General features: G+C 39.7%; 1 protein-coding gene across 2 annotated transcripts in view; it reads left to right on the top strand.

The window, feature by feature from the left end:
- Window positions 1–6,210: 6,210 nt before the first annotated feature.
- NAV3 (neuron navigator 3) overlaps window positions 6,211–21,748 on the top strand; it is a 270,214-nt gene continuing 254,676 nt past the window's right edge. For both annotated transcript variants that reach the window (XM_074168208.1, XM_074168207.1), the window contains exon 1: window positions 6,211–6,801. In XM_074168208.1, the coding sequence (XP_074024309.1) occupies window positions 6,559–6,801 (243 nt within the window). In that variant the 5' untranslated portion in view covers window positions 6,211–6,558. The remainder of the gene's footprint in view (window positions 6,802–21,748) is intronic.

Here is a 21,748-nt window from a genome sequence, read left to right as displayed (position 1 = left end):
CCAGTTTATGCAGATTGAAGTAACTGGCGGGTTTTCCTTGTTAGCTGCAGTTTACAGCAGCTTTGAGAGTCTTCAGCATTTGTTGCTTGGTTCATTGGCTTAGAAAGGAAAAAATGGATTATCCAGGTTTTTTTCTTTTCCTCTTCCACTTCCCAAAGAGGAAAGCCTATGCTTTCATTAAGCTTTACCAGCTGGCTGTATGGTCTAGGTCAGTATGTAAATACTTACATAGTGTGTTCAGTTGGTGTTAGTCCTTTCTTATCCTTACAAAATTTTTCTTTACATTTCCCAATCCTATAGTATTTAAGATTAATTCCTTTGAGCCAAATACTTCATAGGATCATAGAATGGTCTGGGCTGGAAGGGACGTCCAAAGGTCATCTAGTCTGACCTCCCCGCAGTCAGCAGGGACACCCCCAACTAGACCAGGTTGCCCAGGGCCTCGTCGAGCCTCACCTTGAATATCTCCAGGGAAGGGGCTTCAACCACTTCCCTGGGCAAACTGTTCCAGTGTTCCACCACCCTCATAGTAAAGAACTTGTTCCTAATATCCAATCTAAATTTGCTCTTCTCCGGTTTAAAGCCATTGCCCCTCGTCCTGTCACTGCAGGCCTTTCTAAACAGACCCTCCCCAGCCTTCCTGTAGGCCCCCCTCAGGTACTGGAAGGCCGCTATTAGGTCTCCCTGGAGCCTCCTCTTCTCCAGGCTGAACAACCCCAGCTCCCTCAGCCTGTCCTCATAGCAGAGGTGCTCCAGCCCCCTGATCATTTTGGTGGCCCTCCTCTGGACCCGCTCCATCAGGTCCATGTCCTTTCTATATTGAGGGCTCCAGACCTGCACACAGTACTCCAGCTGAGGTCTCACCAGAGTAAAGCGGCAGAATCACCTCTCTGGATGTACTAGCAATGCATCTTTTGATGTGGCCCAGGATGTGATTGGCCTTCTGGGCTGCAAGTGCACGTTGCCTGCTCGTGTCCAGCTTCTCATCCATCAGCACCCTCAAGTCCCTTTCCTAAGGGCTGCAGTGATTAAATACAGTGTGTAACAAAGAGAAATAATTATAATTTTGAACCCACACAGATGTATAAACCAAAAAAATCCCTGCTCGAGAAAGAGAGTAATGAGGCCCCATATAGACTTGGGAGGGTTATTTAGCCTTATGGTTCCACTTGACTATATTTTAATGTTTTAAATTATTATTTTTAATAAAATAATTTTTATTTTATTTTACATACTTCATGAGGAGGTATGATACTAAATTATGCATAAAGGTTTGAACCCATCTGATGAAAGATGCTGCAAATGTACAGCATGAATAAAAATCACAAAAGATCTGGTTACTTCTGTCAGTTAATGCATTGAAACCATAAAGTCCTGGCTGAGCTTTGAAGAGCCAAATTGTTCAGAGGATAAAATGATATCCTTATTTAAAAGTTGTCCTCTTTGAAAAACTTCCCCAAACATTCAGCCAAAGCAGAAGGATTTCCTTTAGGAAGCCGGATGCACCTTTTTCTGTGACTGTAACTGGGTTTTGGATTATATATCTTTGGGAATTCCAAACTGTTAAGAAAAACAATAGCAGCTTACTCAGTAGCATGACATACTTGCAGATAGGATTGAACACTTGTTACGTGTCTTACCTTGAGGCTAATTGATTCACCTGACTTTTTGTACTAACAAAAATAATGTCAGTAGAATTACACTGTGAAAATAAGTCAGAGCTGAACAATTTGTCTCATCATTATCTGACAGATTGAACATATTTTGTTACACCTAAGAGTCACACGGCATGCTTCTTACTTGTATTGTAAAAGTTTAAACCTGGTTTACCTGGGTTTATTAAATAAATCATAAAAGCCATTTCAGGTACCTTCAACATTTTAGTATCGTTGGTTGCTTTTTCAAGAGCTCTGTGTCCCCAGCTGGGGAAAACTTCCAGCTCAACCTGAAATCAGTGCGCACAAAATTGTGTGATTGTGTTGGCGCATTCGAGCTGTTTCAGAAGTTGGCCTGGCTCACGTAAGTGATAGTCACAGCTGTTCCACCAGTGGAATGGAGTAGGGAAACAGCTCAGAACAGACCTCTGCAGTCTCTGCACCCCTGACATTTCCTGTTTGACCCTGGACACATGCAACAGCTTCCTCGTCGAAGATCATAGACCAGAAGGAGCAAACAAATCTCTTGGCTCCACTTTTGAGGCAGGTGTCCCCTCTCTTGATATTTCCTGTGGTCTGGGAGACACTGCCAGCTGTCTGTTCAGTTCATGCGAGCAGTTTGTCTGAGGGCTGGGGGTACAGAAGGGGAGCAGCCTTCATGGGACTCCTGGTATCAGATGCAATGAAGGAAAGGAAATTTATGAGGGGGTGGTGTGCTGTGAATGTTTATTCCTGTTAAGTCTTGAGAACAAAAATTCACCTTAGCATTAAAACTTACAGATACCTTGTTTTATGAGATGGCTTGGATTTCAGGTGTGTTTACTCTTATTCTATAAAATAAATATTACAGCTTTTTCTGGAATGTGGGGATTATTATACTGAATACATACATACTGTCTTACTTTGAGGTATAGATCATCCATCTGATTCATCATTTCTGTAAAAACATCAATTGCTTGATGGTTTCAGAGTCTGCTTTATAGGCATATTGACATAATTTTTAGTCATTATTAGCTAAAGAAATGGTCCTGCCTTCACCATTTCTCTGGAACTGCCACTAGTATTGACAAGACTACTAAGAATTATATTTTGACCTTTGTTCTGTTTTGCCATTTTTTTAGTGTCTCTTTCCACTTTTATCTCCTTATCTAACATCCTACTTGAAATGTTGCCCTCTGTTTTTTTCCACAGCTCTGTTGTCTTCTAGCTTCCTCATAACTCTCTAACCTTTCCTGGACGACACCGTTTCCCTTATATCAGAGCTTCAGTCATGATCTGTGTTCATCCTCCTGCATCCTGAATCTGGATGATGTCTCCTACCTGCCTGGCTTATGGATGTCTAAGCTGATAAATGTCTAAGTGGATAAATTCGAAACCTACAGGTCCTCTCTCTCTCTACCATGTTTAGCCTGACCTGTTTCTTTGCAGTCCCTGTCTAGATATGTCTCTTCATGTAACCAAGTGAAGATATGTGTCCCTTGTTTCTGTCAGCCATATCTTTTTACTCACTACTTGCTCTGTCCTGCCTTTTGTCCCTTTTGTGTTGCCAGGCAGTTTGGTGTTGTCTTTGATTTCATGTAACCGCAGCTACTGCTTGCAGTTTCTCCACCCTGGTTTCTCACAGATATGCCTTCTTTCTGTTTGGACACTATTCACACATATCTAAATAATCCTTATTCCTTTTTTGGATTCTCCCTGGCAGCCCTGCTTGTTGGTCACTTAGCTCCCACCACAGAGCTACCAAGGACAATCCCACCAAACTTACATTGCCAGTGTGATGCCTAACAAAATGCCCTTCTTTGCAGCTTTCAGCCCCGTCCTTTCCCCACAATTATGCCCTGTTCCTCCCTTTACAGAATCCTTGTGGGCCCAGACACCTTTTGCCTGTGGTGCCATCCCCTGCCTGTTCAGCTCTACCACTGGCACCTGCATCTGGTGCCAGTTTGTGCATGACGTCCACAGAAGCATTATCCTGTGCTTTCCTGTTTGCATGGAAAACACTACTGAAGCTTGGCTGTTAAATTTTCTTTTCCCCTGATATCCTTCATAAAACCCACATTCATCATGAGGTACATAAAAGACTTTCAAGTGAAAAATGTAGCTAAGTGATTTCTAAGGATAGCAGATGTTTGTTTATTCATCTTTTGCTTAGAATTAGAATAAGAAAAAAAAAAAAAGAAAAAACAACCAAAAAAAGGAAGACCAGACTTGTAACCAGGCTTGTAACCACATTCTTACATATGGAGTATTATTATTTTTTTCCTCTGTTACCTTTCCTGATTCCTGCAAGTAATCTTGTAGATTCTTCTTTATATGTTCAGTAGACCAGAAGCACTTGTGGGTTTTATCATGGTAAAAATTCTAGCTAAATGGTGTTCTGAAGTTGATGGCCCTGGCCTGGTACTAGCTTAAAAGTCATAATATAATTAATAATCATTTTGAAAGAGTGACACCAGCTTCACATCATTGTTTCCAAACCCTGTTGGTTATGTATTACAGATGACTCTCGCCTAGTAAGTTTGCTTACTTATTACTTTTAGGGTTTCTGTGCTGGGAAAATGGGTTGCAAAAGAGACTGTGGGTATCATGACCTCATCATTCGTATTCAAAAGAAGAACAGCAAGATTACCATAATGCATTACTTCTTAAAATTATAACCCTGAGAAGTAATAAGATTCAATTACATTTTTTTGGCAAAGCCCTTTTTAAGAACGTATCTGTCTCATGACTAGTTCATTCTTTGTCTTGATCATTGGTTAGCAGTCCTCATGAGGATTTTTCATCTCCTCAAACCTTGCAACAGATAAATCCCTCTTTTCCTGTGGTCCGCTTCAGCCTTTGCATATGTGCACTTTCTAAAGCGTTAACTGTTAACAGTTGTGCCTAAGAAACCTAAATTCCTTACACCGCCACAGTGCTTTATGATGCTGGAGAACAAATGCGGACCGCACAAGGAGCTTTCTTCCCCTTTTCTCTGCACAAGGCCTGAAAGGTCATACTGAACCAGAATATTCCACTCATTGGAGCAGAGTGGTGGATCCTGTGGGCTGAACTTGTCTAAAATGCAGAGCAGTTACCTCTGTGCAGGCTTGCATAAAGCCCATTGCAGCTACTGTTAATGGTAGCAAAAACCAAAGAGAAGATAAGCAGAGGATGCTGAAATGGGTTTGCTGATCCTCCGTACACACACTTCAAAACTCAGGAGATTCCTAAACCAGGTCAGAGTCGCTCCTACAAACAAGAATAAGATAGTTTATAGGTCAATACAGAGTTGATTTTTTAACTACTGTGGGAGTGTGATCTTTGTAAATGAAAGATATAGTACAGTGTATTAAAGTTTTATTCTGCAAAATGAGTTCAAAGGGTGGTTTGAGAGGATTGATTTAGTCTCCTCATTTAATCTGTTTTCTTTTCAATGCTTTTTCTAACTTTTGCCATCCTTAATTTGAGAATTTAAAAAGTCCAGAAGGATCTCTTTTTCCCTTGGGCTTACATCTATAGTGTTAATAATACATACTATTCAGGGATGACATGTTAATATATAGACATGTTAATACCATGTAGTGGCAGAATAGGATTCAGGTTGTCCTGTCTCTCTATGTTTTATTTTGGAAGAGATGTGGAACATTTTTGTCCACAATGCTGGGTGATAAAATCCCACAGGAGTTTAATGGTGTGGCATTTCTGCATATTTTTTCTTTATATCAGACTTTAAAATTGTTCCCCTGCTATAGGCTCTCAAAGGAATTTACAATTGTCCTTTTAAGCATTTATGCTGCTCAGCAATTTGGACTGTCCATTGTGACTCATTTTATAGCCTGCTCTGCTTGCCTATCTGTCTTGTATTTCCATGTACAAGGATTTGAGGTTGCCACCAGGAATATTTCTATGAGCAACAAGCAGAAATGATGTGTTGGACATGGACTTCATGGAGCTTTAAATGTTTTTAGAAAGGGAAGTGTTAACATTGAATAGATGACGTTAGCACCACCACCAAGAAAGAAAGAAAAAAAAAAAAACAAACCTCTGAAAGCTGTATTGACTAAATCTTTTAACAATGCTCATGATTTTCCTATATCCTGCTCTGTGTTTTTGTATGGATTTTTCATAGCACAGACAGACGTTACCCACACTGTGATTCAGCGTCTGTTCCTAGCCATGCTCTTGCACGATTTTAACCTGATTTCACGGGAGAAACAGGGAATGAAACACCGTAGCTCATGGTTGTCAGCAGTGAAAAATAGCCAGGAATCAGACAAACAGCTTCATTGCTGAGATTATTTCCGGGATAAAAACTCTTCCAACAGCTGTTTGCTTTGGCCACTACTCAGGTCCTTTTTTTTTTTTTTAAATCAGAAAAAAAAAAAAGGTCTTTTTTTTTTTTTTTTTTTTTTTTTTTAAGATGTGGGCTGGTTATTTATGTAGTCAGGAAGAGGTCTCTGCTTCCAGTGTTGTGGTCTCAGAGCTGTTTTGACAGTTGGAGTACGGGGAGGTTTCATCTCTTCTCTCCCTCCCTTTCTCCCATCCTTCATTCACTTAAGACACAGACCTGGAATGCTGTAGGAAGAAGAGAAAGTGAATTTGTGAGCTCTTTAATCCCAGACAGGCAGCTCTGTGGCAATTACCTTCAAGAAAAGTTCACGCCCCAAAGGAGTGTTTAGTCTTACAGAGCCACTGACTCACTGAGCAGCGAGTGTGAGTGGCTGCGAGGGAGAAGGGGAGAGATGAAGGAAAAGTTTTGCTTCCTTGTGAAACTCGTAATAAGATTGTTTTAAGAAGTTTTTGAAAAGATGACTGCTACTTTTCTTTAAAGTATTTGTTCTGGAATTGCTGAAGCTGGAGTCTACCAGACTGAGGTCAGGAGCATTTTCTTTGGCAGAAAGAAGATACTTTTATAGAAGCCATGCCTGTACTTGGGGTTGCCTCCAAGCTAAGACAGCCAGCTGTAGGGTCAAAGCCTGTTCACACTGCCCTCCCGATACCCAACCTTGGCCCCGCCGGCTCGCAGCAGTACTCACCAAAGTCTTTGGAGCTTACTGGGGCGGAGAGCTCAATGCTTTCTTGTCAGCTTACCTTAAAGTCAACCTGTGATTTTGGAGAGAGGAGAGCGCTTCAAGGAAAAACCCAGGAGATCGAAGATAGCAAGGTTAGTTGTAAACTTTACCTGTGGATTTCAGTTCTCAGAAAATGTTGATTTGCTCAGACAAAATTCTGATAGAAACCTATTGCATGCAGAACTTGAGACTAACTGGGTAAATAATAGACTTTTGCTGACATCAGTGAACTTGCATAGCAGCCTTGGAAATTTGTGTTGCTCAGTGTTTGTGCTTGAATAAATATTCTGTTTTCAAATGTTAGTGTTAAATGCTTCACAGATGCATTTTGATAAGGATCAGTAGAATCATAAGTAGAGAAAAATCATCCCGGCACCCAGTAAGCAGAGCAATGACATGACAGCACTTAAAAAAAAAAAAAAAAAAAAAAAAAGTCTTGGCTGCTTCATGTTTTATTATGAAATTTAAAAAGAGCTCTCACGCCCACACCTATTCCCACAGGGAGGCTCTTTTAAAATAAAAACAAGTAATTGATTTTCTTTTCACTTTTCAAATGATCTGGCTACTCTTGCTGCAGAACTGCTGAACCAGAAAAACAGCTTCTCAGTAAAAGTACCTGTGTTTTTCTCTGCAAAATAGCTTCTTCCTAGCCCCATCTAGCTCTGATTCATTGGTTTTTTTGTTTTTTTAAAAGGTTTGTCTGAAGTTCAATGCCATATTTTTTAGACTGCTTAGGTTTTTTTCTTTTGTAAGGGTGTTCTTTTTGAGTCTTAATTAATAATTAAAAAACTTCTGCTTGAGTTCTACTAGTCTTTCTGCTGTAGTAGAAAATATTTTTCATGCTTTGAACACTTCTTGTCAGTAGTATATATTCCTGTAGATCTTTCAGTCAGTACATTACAGCTGAATGTGTGATTTAAAAGCTTCAGCAAGCAGTGTTATGTGAGGTTACTTTCCCTTGCTTTTCTAGTACTTTTAGTTTGTGGAACTGATTACCAGACTGATTAGACATTTATTTGTAGTCGCTTTGTATTTAGTTTGAGGACACTTGAGTGTCGTCAGAGTTGTTAAAGTGACAAGATACACATAATATATGTACTTGGTTTTCCCTTGTTTTTAGTTACTGGGTTAATTCAGTATTAGTGAAGAAAGTTGGTTTTGTGGTTAAAGCACGGGGTTGGGTTTCTGAACATTTGGTTTCCTTTTTTAATCCCTGCCACATATTTCCCCAGGAGATTTTGGTCCTGTCACTTAGAAAAAACTCCAAGGGAAAAATTATCACCTCTCCCTGCCTTCTAAAGATGATGCATTGGTGGTCTTAGACATGCTATATAGAGCTATAATGAAGGACCAGACTGTTCATCTCTTGATTACCAGAAGTGATGAACAGCTCTTTTCTATGACATGAGTCTGACATGAAGATAATGATACAACTTTTCAACACAGTGTGATTCCCACTTGTTTGCTTATTTTTAATGGAAAATATTCTTTAAGTTTCCTCTTTAATGGATATTGCATGAAAAGTAAATTAGATTTGCAAGTACTAGTTTCAGAAAAAAAGAATACAATTACATTGCCTACTGAGAGGTATTTCTTGATTCTTGAAAAAAGTGTGGAGAAAGATATAAAGCATCTTGCCTTCAGTGTTTAAACCACTTGGGCACTACTAGTCATTAACATGAGACTTAATGGGGAGTCATATCCTTCCAAAGCATCTGGTCCTGAGCACTGCTGAAGTACAAGTGAGTAAAGTGACAGGCTAGATGGACCCAAATTGTGATCCCAATTTGGCATTTCATGTTTCATGAGTTTGGCAATACTTGTAATCTTAGAGACTGTTTTTTAAAGAAAAAATAAAGCAAACCAAACCCACCTCCAAAAAACAGCCTACCAGCCATTAGATCTCTCTCTCTTTCTGTTCCCAATGGAGGCAGCTGAGCACTTTTAAAGGATGGTCCCCAAAGAGTAAGGCCAGTTTGTGCACGTGATGGTCTGAGAACCTCCCCTGACCACCTGGGTTTACAGAAAAGTTGAGCATTCAAGAATTTACTTATTTCTGCAGCCTTTCTGTATTCCCCCCTTACAGGTCGAGCATTCCCGTTAAAGATTAGTGGCAGCCCTTTGCCCAATTTTCTTGCAGGCACACTTTTTTGAAGAATTGTCTTTTATTCACCTTTTAAGCAAGTTTAATGAAATTTTTTTTTTGCCAAAGTAGTTTGGGTTATAAGATGGGTGGTTATGTTGAAGAAATTATTTTTAGGCTTTTCTTACTAGTAAACTTCAAAGTATCAGACTAAAAGTATTGAATGTTATTTTCCTTCATCAGAGATGGAGATCCATGCCACCCTCTTTCCCAGTGCCTGGTAGCCTCAGTGGTATGTCCAGGTTATCTGAGCAGTAGTTCTAAATTTGAGGGAGTTGTTAGGGTTAATGTCTCTTCAGGTTTGCTGAGCAGATGCAAGTTCTGCATTACAGATTGTGTTGTCCCAGAGCTTGACCATTTGTGAGCGCTGTTTCCAATAGACCTTTCGTTGATTTCTTTGGTTAGCAAACATATTAATCAAATGTGATATTGCCATGTGGCTCTGTGGTATACAATGCTATACATTTGGAATGTTTCTATTATAACAGTGATAAAAGGTCTTTCAATCAAAATGTAATGAATACTTAGTCTGAGTTTCCAACTTTTTTACAATCTGCCTATATAGTATACTACTTGTATGATTATGTTATATCATTGGGTATAAGGCAGCACAGATTTTTGAGAGAAGAATTGTGGATATCTGTCTGCAAAAGACAATGGAACATATGAATTAATCATCTGATTAGCTTTTGCCCTTTGCTGCTGGATTGCAGCATTAGCATTGCTTTCTTTGATATTTTACATGTGCTGCTCTGTGGGTCACCAGCTTTCTCATCCTGTCTGGAAGGCATTGGATTGACACATGAAGTCACTGTGACATATCCTGTTGCTATCTATACGTGCTAAGGATTCCAAGATAAATTTGGATTATACATGTCAATACAGCAGGTCATTGCCACCCAGCTGTTTCCTCTATGGCCGTCAGTCTCACCACACCTGATTGTTTGATACTTTTGACACTTGTGTTGGCTTTCTCACACAACTGCATTGCCAAAGGTGGTTAAGAATACAGCTGCAAACATCAGTTCTCTTTTCCCTAGGCATCTCTTCCATCTCACATGACTTTGCAGCACTTGTGCATGTATTCTTGGTGTTTTCTTTTTTGTGGACATGATGCAGTTGGAAGTGTAATAAAAGTGATATTATTATTTTAATAAAAACTGTGGTAGGATAAGTGATTATGTTCAACTTTTTTCTTAATTGGATAGAACGTAGTTAAACCTAGGAAAACAAATAATAAGTTGCCACTGATTTAAATTAGTCTGTGTGTAGTTTATTCAACTACACTTTTGTTCATACTTTCCATAATTTGTGCTTTGGTACCTAAGTCACACACAGGTCCATCTGTTTTCGTGCTAAACTCACTAATGTTTAAACTGACTGCATGAACACTTATGATGTGAATAGTCATGCAAAATATTTGAACGCAAGCATTCAGAGCACATTCTTTTTCCCTGAGTATCATATAGACAAAAGTTTATTCCTATATATGTACACAGGAAAGGAATCCAGCTGCTGGATTCATGAGGTGAAATGCTGGCTCTCTTTGAAGCAGATGGAGTTTTGCTGTTCAGCTGGACCATAGTGTGTTTTTATGCAAACCCACATCTGAAAACACCAATATCTTTCTTAATATTTTTCTAACTGTGGGTAAAGTATAATTTATCTTTCTGTGCCACTGCTTTTATACTGCTTGCTATATTAACGTGACCAAAATTATCAGATCATGCTAGGGTGCCTTGTGATACTGTTCTTGTTGTAGGATGTGCTATTAATCAGTAACAAAATGAAAAAATATTAAGCAATATTGTAGAAAGGTAAATGAAGCAATGGCTTGAAAGTAAAGGAACAAAGAAAGAGGGTTTTTTTTGCAAAACCAACTTATTTTACTCACTATATGATAACTCTGCACTATATTGACATGTAGCAAAGTGCCAATAGTGTTTTACTGCAGGTCAGCATAATTGATTTGAGCTGCCCTCACGCATTTGATGGTGTATTTGCAAGGGCACTGCCACAAATCCTCTCTGGCACAAAGCTGGGCAGCTGCTGGGAGTCAGCACCCCTGCTGGGCACTCTGGTCTTCTGGCTTGGCTGTCCGGGCCTGCTCCTAGTAGTGCTCCCAGGGTTTTCCTCCCATCATCAAACTTTCCTCTTTCAAGATCACTGCACCATCATTTATGCTTGCAAACTGAATTTTCTCTGAGCTGAATCTGATATATTAATTGTAGTGTTTTGGTTATATGACTTGAATGATAAGATTTTAGCCTTCTTTCCCAAGTTAATTTATTCCTTTACTGTCATATTATATCTTTTTTTTTTTTTTTTTTTTTTTTTTTTCCCTCTTTGTCCATGCTATCTGTCTGCTGCTGTCTGCTTTATCTGCTTCTTCCTTCCTGTTGGCAGACATCTTTACAGGCTTCTGCATATGACTTATTTTTCTCTATCCACTAATCAAGTCTTCCTGTCATGACTGCAACATTTTTCATTTCACTGTTCATTACTGGAAAGTACTAGTCAGGCTCTACAACTGATCCAGTACACATCTGTAAACCTAAAACTTCTCTAGGTACTACAGTTTGGGGGGTTTATATTAAGATTCTTGTAGCATGGAGATACTGGTATCCAGAGGATGTGTGGACAGAAGTTTGTGATCTCCCTTAGAAGGGTCCAGCCCCACCAAGTTCATCATTAAACAACCTAACTTTGATACAGGAAGATGTCAGGGGAAGTTAGGAAATTGATCTGCTGCAAGGCCTTTTGGATGAAAAATCCAAAATCCACCTGATGAAAGAGACACGGCTGGCTGCTTCTGTAAGATCACAGAAATCTAGGGAGTCAGGCTGGGGAAGCAGTCTGTGAATCGACAGAACAAAGAAGAATAGCTATGTTCTACCTGGGGAACATGGCCAACAAAGAATGGGATATGAAACACTTAGTTGTACCAAGTGAATATCATTAAAGTAATTTAAAATAAGTGTCAGTTTCACAAAACAATACTAAATACTTCTATGTAATTAGGCAAAAACACATAACACTGCTGTGAAAGTGACTTTTGAGGTCCATTTCATTTGGTATCGAACTATTGCATCTCAGTCTTGGTCTAAGGTCTTCCAGTGTCATTCAGTCAGCCTGGTTGCAGTAGGACATTGGAATAAACATGGAAATCTCCCATTTTTTCCTCATCAATTGTCAGCAGTATGTTGGTGATGTGGTAACTCCTGCCCGTCACCAGACTTGGAGGACAGCTAGGCTCCTCTATCCAGACAGATCTCAAGACAAATATTTTTGCTTTCCGTACATGGGTGGAGCTCCTGCTCACACCAACGGGAGTACTGTGCACATTGGAAAACCAGATGTGTGCCATGAATGGCTTCCATATCTCCGTCTTTCCTCAGCTGACCCTTCCACACCATTTGCTTAGATTCTTTGTGACCCTTTCCCACCATTCCCTAACTCTCCCAAGCAGAGCATCTGTTGCAATCCCACATCTCTTTGACCTTTTAATTTCTTGGATACCTTTTCGTCCAGTCTCTCGGGGCCAAGCTCCACCAAGTTTTTTGACATACTGAATCTAGGGAACATAAAAAAATGAGTTTATTTCCCCATTTTGTCATACCCTTCCTTTTCTCAGTGCGTGTGCATTGAAGACGTCTGTCTTGTGGGTTGGCAAGAAAAGAGGCTGCTCATTGTGCCGAGTGTTTCATTTACAGCACTACGGCCAAGGCAACAAAAAGGGCAGCAGAAGCAGCCAGAGACCGCCCATCTTCTCCCCATAGTGACCGCTAGTGATGGGAAGCCAGCATTGTTTCAAAAGCACTGAACTAGCTGCCAGAAATTTCAATCGGCACTGCTGACACCTGGGACTATGTGTGTTTAAAATTCACACAGCCCCAGTGAAGCCAGGACAGTTGGCAGGAGTTCAGATTGTCAGCAATTTCAGCTTCTTGCCTTGTGCTCTGAATTATTTCTTTATCAAACAGATAACAGCGTCTTTAATGTGCTTTATGTATCCAGCACCATCTGTCTGCGCCACATTATAACTGATTTAAGAGCCTCATGCTGTATGAGCTTGGAAGCAAATTCACTGTTACATGTTTATTTTCTAATCGTCTGTACCAACCATTTTCATATAGTTGAGATAAATGCACAGTAACACAGCATGTAACTCTCAAAGCTTTTGTATTTGTCAGCAAATTGTATTGAGTGTAGGCTGAAAGATGCTTTTTGTTTGTAATTTGGATCATGGATAGGAGAATATTTACCAACCTGAACATAAAACCTCTGTTTTACTTCAAACCAGGACATTTTCTACTGCTGTTTCATTTCTCTCACAAAGTAAGAATGTAGAACTCTGTTTCTTTCATATTATGTTGTGTGTTGTGAGCTGGTGTTAGGCATCAGCAGAAAACAATTGCTCTTACTCTTTTGTATTGCATCTTTGCCTAGGGAAGCTGCTTGGGGATTTCCTGACCAAACAACTTTTCATTATAAAATTCTCTTTCCTTGAAAATGGGAGTATGCCTGAGTGTGGATTCCCATATGTGTGAAAACCAGCAGAGCTCCAGAACCTGAAGCAATCCAGCAACATTTGCTCGGTGCAACACCAGAGCTTATAAATGCAGCCTCTTGGGGTAATCTCTTCTCCATGACCATAAATGGACATAAGTGGTCTCCATCTCTAGATAAAAATAATGGGCTTATATTATACCCCAGGAGGTTTTAGTTAGGCTTTAGTAAAACTTCCCAGCAGTAACAGCAGATAAACAGAGGAATGCTTTGCATGCAGAAGGTATACTATCTCCATCACTGGAGAATTTTAAAAAACAAGCATGTGTACACCTGCCATTCATAGCATTACTAGCACTGATCCTTCCTCATGCAAAAGACTTGATGGCCATCCTGATGGTCTCCTCATTCTCTTTTCTCATTTGTTGATTCAGCTGAGTGCAGGTCTGTGGTAATGTTACCATGCTATTCTGGGAACCTAAGCTGACAGCCCTGCGGCCCACAGTGCCATAGGGATGTGAGGGCTCCCTTTGGAAGCAGCTTTGCTACTTTAGAAAAAATGCCATGGTACAATATGGGTGTTTCCAGAGGCATTTCCCTGAAGTATTGCAATTCCAGTTAAGTTTCCCGAAAGCACAGGCAGGGTATCATTGGAGACCAGCCCGCTAGTTGCTTGCTTGGAACCGCTCATTTCTTTGGCATATAGGACATCAGTACTGCAGTCCCCTTGTGCCTCAGGATCTGGCGAGGCAGTGGTGTAACTCTCAGGGACTCAGTTCTTTGCTCAATAACAAGGAATGTAGAAGCCCTGTGAATCCAGTTCAGTTTAGGGCTCTGAGATCCTTTAAAATACCCTTGAGGAGCACTGCAGTGAATATTTCAGCTGGCTGCATTTTGCAGGGGCTGTTCAGCCTGCTCCCTAGAAGACAGGAGCATCCCAATACACCCAGCAGAGTTAGGGGTACCACCCAGATTAGGATGTTCAGTTCAGTTGAAACATTTTTGCCTCAGGTAAAAACACAGGAGAATGTCCTTTCTGGGATTTTTTTCTCAGTTTCAACCAGACCTTGATGCCTTATCATGTCAGGTAGTGTGCGTGCACACAGGAGATGTTAGTCACAGCCCTACAGAATGTGTGGCTGTATTACACAGAGTGTGGGAGTAAAGGAAAACTACTATCCACGCAGTGCAGAGGGAGAGCAGAGATTAAAGGGGAAATGGATGATTTTCCCACACCCAGCCTGGGACTTTGTGGCAGGACTAGGAATTTCAAGTCATATATATCTTAAGTCCCAGTCTCCACATCATAACCACAAGCCCATCTTTTGTCTTTTCTAAGGGATCAGTTAAAACATCCAGATAATGAGGTTTTTCTTCCTGCTTGCTTCATAAGGACCGTTTTGACTTTTTGTTCATTACAATGTCAGTGGTTAGCATCAGTGTGGCCCAGCTCTGTGCTGGAGGTGGAATTTTACTCCAGGAGCCACATCCTTTGATTTTGAAGTATCCGATCAACACAGATGCTGACATAATTTATTAGAGACACGGAACACGTGCCCTTTGTGGAGCAGTATAACACTCATCAAAAGTCCTGTGTGCAATGCTGTTGATGGGCTTTTTGCTTATTTAATAAGATGTGGGAAGTAGAAAAAGTTATGGAATAAAAGCAGGCCTTTTTTAAAGGTAGATTACTTTTTTGGTCCTAATTTCTTCCTTTGAATACACCATCTAGCTTCTTTGTATCAGAAACTCTTGTATTTAGTAAATAATAAGGGCTTCAATGACAAATGAGAATGGCTAATGCTTTTAACTATGTGTTCATTCTGGTTTAGGTCCACTGTCTTTTTTTCTCTAGTACGCTAATTTTTTGAGTGGTGTAGTTTTTCTTGCACTTGCATACAGGGCACGCAAAGAGTAGTTCATTTAAAGCAGTTCTGTGTTTCACTTTGACCTGATTCACAGGATGTGGTCTTGGAGGAAGCCCATGCCTTAACAATAGCCTTTTGACAGCGAGGCTGTTTGGGGATTAAGCTGGAAGAGGAGGAAGCATCTATCTATTCTCAAACCTACTAGTGGAATATTTTGTGTGAATCTTCACTTGCCCATGATGTTTTTAAGGTCACAAACCTTTCTTTTTTGCTTTTACTGGCAAAAGGAGGTTGGCTGACAGATAGCATAACTTATTTAAAATTCAGAAAAGGAATGCGGAGTGTTTTGTCTGGTAAATGCGAAGGGATAATTCCCCCGTGTAAATTGTGCAGATTTTTGATGGCTCTTATGTATGTTCTGTGTAAACCACCTTGAGAGAACTTGGAAAATAAGCAAATCAAAGGGAAGCATAATTTTAAAGTGGTTAGGGCTGGATCATAGTATTTCTGGATATATAAACTGAGAAGGTGCCAGCCACTAAACGTCTGTACTAACTCTGCATAAAACATGAGAGAAGTTAACCAAGTATAATATTAGTATTGTCCTAACCTACTTTCAGCATGACATTTGGACTGACTTATCTTTTTAGTTTTGTTTGTTTTCCTGTAAACCCTCCTTTACTGCTCTGCCCCTCTGATCGTAATACAGTGGAAAACATTTCATCTTTCTATATATCTCTCTCAACAGTAATTCAAAATATTTTATTCAGGTGAATTGGTGAATTGCAGCAAATTTTAAAAGCTAGAACAAAAATAGGTGTTGAGCTCTCTCTTGTGTTTTCCATTTCAAAATATCTCCTTTTGACAATTTTAACACCTGGCTTTGTACCATGTTGATGCTGTGTTAAACTCCAAAAGATTTGGCAGGGAAAACTTCCTGTTGTGCATCAGGATTTGATTTACAGGGCATGTGTAAAACCATCACAGCTTAGTAATCGGAGTGGTCATGCACAGAAAGATGACTTCCTAGCAAGTGTTGTAAAACATTTGACCACTTTCATTAATCAGGAAAGGCTGCCTGGCTCATACATGATTTAGGGTGAGTAAGACATAAGTCAGGGTGCAGGACTTTTACTCACCACTACAACAATGGGATTTCCTGGCAACACATCTAAGCAGTAAACAGGCTGTTTGCGTTCTTTTGGGGATATTTTTTTTGTTTGGTTTGTTTTTTGGTTTTGGGGTGTTTTTTTTGTAAGCTGTCTCTGTAGTGGAAATAAATAGGCATTAAATAAGAATGCGAAATAACAAATAAAAGTTCAAAAGGAGTTTAGAAATTTCCTCAGCTGATGAGTCTGCCTGCTTTAGTCATTGCTGGCCAGCTCAGCAGCCAGAGAGGGAGTGCTGGAAGGAAGAGCTGAAGGAATCTGTTTCTCATGAAGGAGCAGCACAAATCTGAAAGCTTGAGAGCTGCAGGTTCAGATTGGCTTTTGAAATGCTTTTGAAATGTAGGGCCTAGCGACTATCATGGGAAGCCACAACCTAGTTTTACTTCTGGCTTCTATCAAGTACCTCCTAGAACTCAGCTCGTATATAAGATGGTAATAATGCTATTATATTTAGAGTAAAGTTGTTTGGTGGCTAAGTATTATTTCATTTTTAATTTTTTTTCCTTTAATACTGAAGAAATAATCTAATTAGCTACTTCTACAAATGTTACTGAAGTTACTTTGAATGACCTTAGAAAAACTGATTTTTTTTTTTTTTTCAGTTAAGAGCTTCCTGTCTGTCAATTTAATAATACATCCATTCTTTGCTCTTGCTTGTAATAAGACACAATTAGAAGGCATTTTGTATGCAAGGTACATTTTTTCCTGTGGAAATATGTGATCCTGACAAAAATAAGAAGAGAATAGTGATGTCTTCATTGTTTTCTGTACCTCACTGCAGTATCACCCTTGAAGACTGCTACGGTTCTGTATTATTAGCTGAAATCTAAGAAGCAGGTTGCTCTGCAGAGAAACCCTGTGTAGTAATTAACAGTCAAAAAGTCTGTTTATGGGTGATGCCATCTCCAGATGCATTTGTCTGAATACAGTCTAATTTTCAAAACTTTCAGATGCTGACTGCTCTTGAGCAAGAGCTAGGTTTCTTCAGCTGGGTGTCTGGAATGGGTTGCTGGTTCTCTCACCCATGAATGAGGGCAAAGCCTTTCCAATCTAGGACAGCTATGTCAGTCACAGCCTTAAAGAGTTTTTGGTTTGCAAGATAACCTATTAGCACAAGAGAGGGGGGAATATAAGAAAAATGTGTGGAAATGAAAACAAGGCTTTCTTCCCAGGGCCCTGCCGTGTCAGTGCAGCATTTTTCTGGGTTATTCTGCCTCATTTGTGGACATGATGCAGGGAAGACGTAGAGTCATGAGGGAAGCTGAAAAAGCAAATCAAATGAAGTTTCAGAAAAGGGATAACACAGAGCATATTGGGAACTGGTGTGTCGGACTAAACACTGTCATTCAAAAAAATTACTTAAAGGGAATTTGGCAACAGAAAAAGAACATAATACAGGAGACTCAGATCAGCAAAAGAGATATTGGAGAACTCAGACTCCCTAAAAGCAAGGGGATTAAGGAGATATTTGCATCTATGGAAAATTTGATCCCTTTTCTCTTGAACATTAGAGGTGATCTCATTTAATTTGGGAGAAGTCGTAAGATCTCATTGTGAAATACTGATATAAATGCCAGCAAAGGCAGAGCGATAGTGGTCACATTTCAGTCTAAATGGACAAACATTTCCTTCACTTCCCATTAAAAATTTCAGCTTGGATGACAATAAAGTCAGGATTTTCAGCAGTAATTTTCACTCAGATGTATACATGTTTTTAAGGATCTCAGTGGCCTTTGCACAGAGTAACCTGAGATTCAGAACACAGTTACAACGTATTTTGTCCTAGTTGATTAGATAGAAATATTATGTATCTTGATCAAGCCATAAATCAGTGACATACCCAAGAATTAGACTTTTGGAAGGTGAATATTGGTTCCTGCTGTATTAACAAACCTATTTGTGTAATTCAGTCTGTTTCTTGCAAAACTCTGCATGGATGCAATAGTTAATCTGAAGACTGAGGGGAGGCTTATTACAATCTATGGGCATTGCTACCATTTCAGAGCAACAAAAGATTTTGGATCTTTTGGAAATGTTTGGGGTATTACTTTATGTAGTTTCTCTATGGGGCAGACTATAAGAAACATATTTCCCGAGATGATGGCCTTGTCTGTATGAGTTGTGTGGTTCTATCACTGGCTGTGTGATGCCACAACTAGTTTTTTTAGTGTTGCAACATTTTAACTGAAATATACAACTAGACACTTTGTAACAAGATAAGAAACACTAACTGCAACAGCTCTTGCTAAAACTACCTTTGGTTGATTTAGGCTTTAAATCTGATTGTATTTTAACTAATACTTGATAGAATTCCAGGTGGTGATTTAAGGACTGTGTAAGGCAATATTACTTTACAGTTCTTTTTCATTTGTCAGATCAATGCAATGTCTTAATTTGAGTGCGGTTTGGGGTTTTTCTCCTTAACAGTTATTTAGAGTCTTCAGAAGGGCTATTTAACCAATAACCTTTGTGCTCATTTACTTAACTTCATGCTACAGTTGGTTTTAGGATACTTTCACATGTGTTACAGTATGCCAAGCATTGGTGTGTCCTAATCTTTTCAGAGCAGCAGGACGCAGATTGGAGTGGAGGTGACTGAAAATGTTGAGACAGCAAATCATTAACTGCATGGGTTATTACAGCTCCTCTAAAGCCACTGTGACATTTCATTTTTATAGCACAGGGATAATAAATGTAGGTTTAGCTTTTTGGCACCAGTAGTGCAGCCTACATAGACTGAAACCACTATACATACTTAGTTTATGATGCATATTAAAGACAGAGATGGATACATGTGCTCATATACAGGTACTTATTGGCATTTATCTATGTATTTACATAAGTTTAAAGTATACTCAATAAAGCATCTTTTAAGTATTACAGAAGGTGATTTAGAGACATAAATGAGCTACATACTTTTTTATTGATACATGTACCAAATGTCACATACATTACATATGTGTATTAATACTTATTACACGTGTACTTACATATACATGTCACATGTCATATATGTTATCATAGATGTTAACTCTTATATGAAGAGTTAGAGTAGAAATACTGTTCATGGTAATAAAAGTGGGATGTACAACACATCTCTTTACTTTCCGTTACTTGTAGAATTAATTGGTATGTTCAATACCGAAACAGGCAAAAGCAGCAGAAGCACTGATCCCTGTGCCGTTCAGACTGTGCATTTCAGTTGGTGCATCCCCAGCACTCTTCACAGCAGCTCAGCAGCCCGAATTCCCAGTGGCAGGTGGGGGACTGGCAGGCAGCTCTGTGGTCTGTCCCCCCGCTGTCTCTCTCCTGGGCTGCTTTGCCTCCCCCGGTTCCTCTGGGGCATGAGCTGCCTCAGCAATGCAGAAGTGACTCAGGCAGAGACGGTAAATAAAATGTTTGTTATTGAGGAGTCAGATTCCAAACAGACTAGAATTTGTTACCCTATATCTGTACTTCTCTGCAGCTCTCTGCTTTTGTCATCTCCCTGATGTCCTTTAGGTCTGTTGTTCACTCCATCACTTTAAATACTTCATTATAGAAACATGGCAAAATCAGCCTTCCAAAATCAGAACTCACTGTGTTCTTGTTGAAATCAGTGGGAGTTTCTCCATTTACTCACTAGAGTAAGAATATAATTCTATTTCATTGTGGCTAGACAATTTGTAGCCTCTTACATTATCACAAGACAATTTTTCAAGCCATTTCTTCTTCCACAAACCGCCATCGTGTTTTTTAAACAGACTACATCCTGTCTTATAGGGTTATGTCTGTTACTTTTCATATTACTCTGTTTTATTGAAGTGTATCTGGGTAGGCACATAAAATAAAACAGTGAGTAAACGTATTTTGTTGACATGTTTGGGGTTCTAATTGACAAGTGGCTGAATATGAGCCGGCAGTGTGCCCAGGTGGCCAAGAAAGCCAACGGCATCCTGGCTTGTATTAGAAATAGTGTGACCAGCAGAAGTAGGGAGGTGATTGTCCCCCTGTACTCAGCACTGGTGAGGCCACACCTGGAGTATTGTGTCCAGTTTTGGGCACCTCAATACAAGAGAGATATCGAGGTGCTGGAGCGAGTGCAGAGGAGGGCAACGAAGCTGGTGAAGGGCCTGGAAAACAAATCATATGAAGAGCGGTTGAAGGAGCTGGGACTGTTTAGTATGAGGAAGAGGAGGCTGAGGGGAGACCTCATCACTCTCTACAACTACTTGAAAGGGCACTGTAGAGAGGTTGGTGCTGGTCTCTTCTCACAGGTAATTAATGACAGAACGAGAGGGAATGGCTTCAAGCTCCAACAGGGTAGGTTTAGACTGAACATTAGGAAAGAATTTTTCACAGAAAGAGTGGTCGGGCATTGGAATAGGCTGCCCAGGGAGGTGGTTGAGTCACCATCCCTGGATGTGTTCAAGAGTCGTTTAGATGTGGTGTTGGGGGATATGGTATAGGGGAGAACTTTGTAGAGTAGGGTAGATGGTTGGACTCGATGATCCCAAGGGTCTCTTCCAACCTAGACGATTCTATGATTCTATGACATGAAAAATACAAAATATCTTGGTTTAAATTTTTACATCTGTTCATTTTTAAATGCTTCATAGACATGTATTTGTTCTTGGAGTATTCCAGCCTCTATCAAAACCGAAACTCCAATAAAATATATATGATTAAAATCTCTGTACTCAGGTTTCTTCATAACTCAAGAAATCCATCCAGTAGTTGGTTAGTAACCATCAGGCATTGCTACAAAGTGCATGTTTTTTAGAGAAATTTAATTAACATCTCTGCCAGCCTTTCTATAGCAAGGTTTTACAGGTAAACTTGGACAGAAACCGCCACTGCTAGTGCTGCTACTTGGGGAAATCAGTTTGTTTGTCAGTAGATGTATTGATGTACTGTTCCATGTTTGCTTGGGTCACACAGATTATATATCCATTATTTTGTGGGCGCCTTGGTGGTTGTGTGCAGAGCTATGGTCTGTGTGGTCTGTGTCAGGGTCCCTGTGACTGTATGAGGAAAGAGATCCTCGAAATGAAGTGCAGTGCATTGTAGGTCCAGGACAGAGGCCTTATTTTTGGGAATGTTAAGCTATGACAGTATCCTGAGCTGTTTTATGCCAGATGACTGATATTTTCTGACTATCAGATAATCTGAGACTTCTATTCATGGAAATTATAGATTTAAAGGGGAAAAAAAAGTTCTTTGTGCACTGAAAACGTTCAGAATGAATTGTTTTATGAAAGCCAAGCTTGTTACAGAAAAAATAAAACTCTTCCCATCTCTATTTTTTCTTGTATTCTGTCTGTTTAGATGACCTATGGAATTTAGTTAATTAAAAAATCCCCAAATATTT

Source organism: Numenius arquata, chromosome 2 (genome assembly GCF_964106895.1).
Source record: "Numenius arquata chromosome 2, bNumArq3.hap1.1, whole genome shotgun sequence".
Taxonomy (NCBI): Eukaryota; Metazoa; Chordata; class Aves; order Charadriiformes; family Scolopacidae; genus Numenius; species Numenius arquata.
Note: the sequence above shows the minus strand (reverse complement) of the source record. Positions and strands in the feature narration are given on the sequence as shown.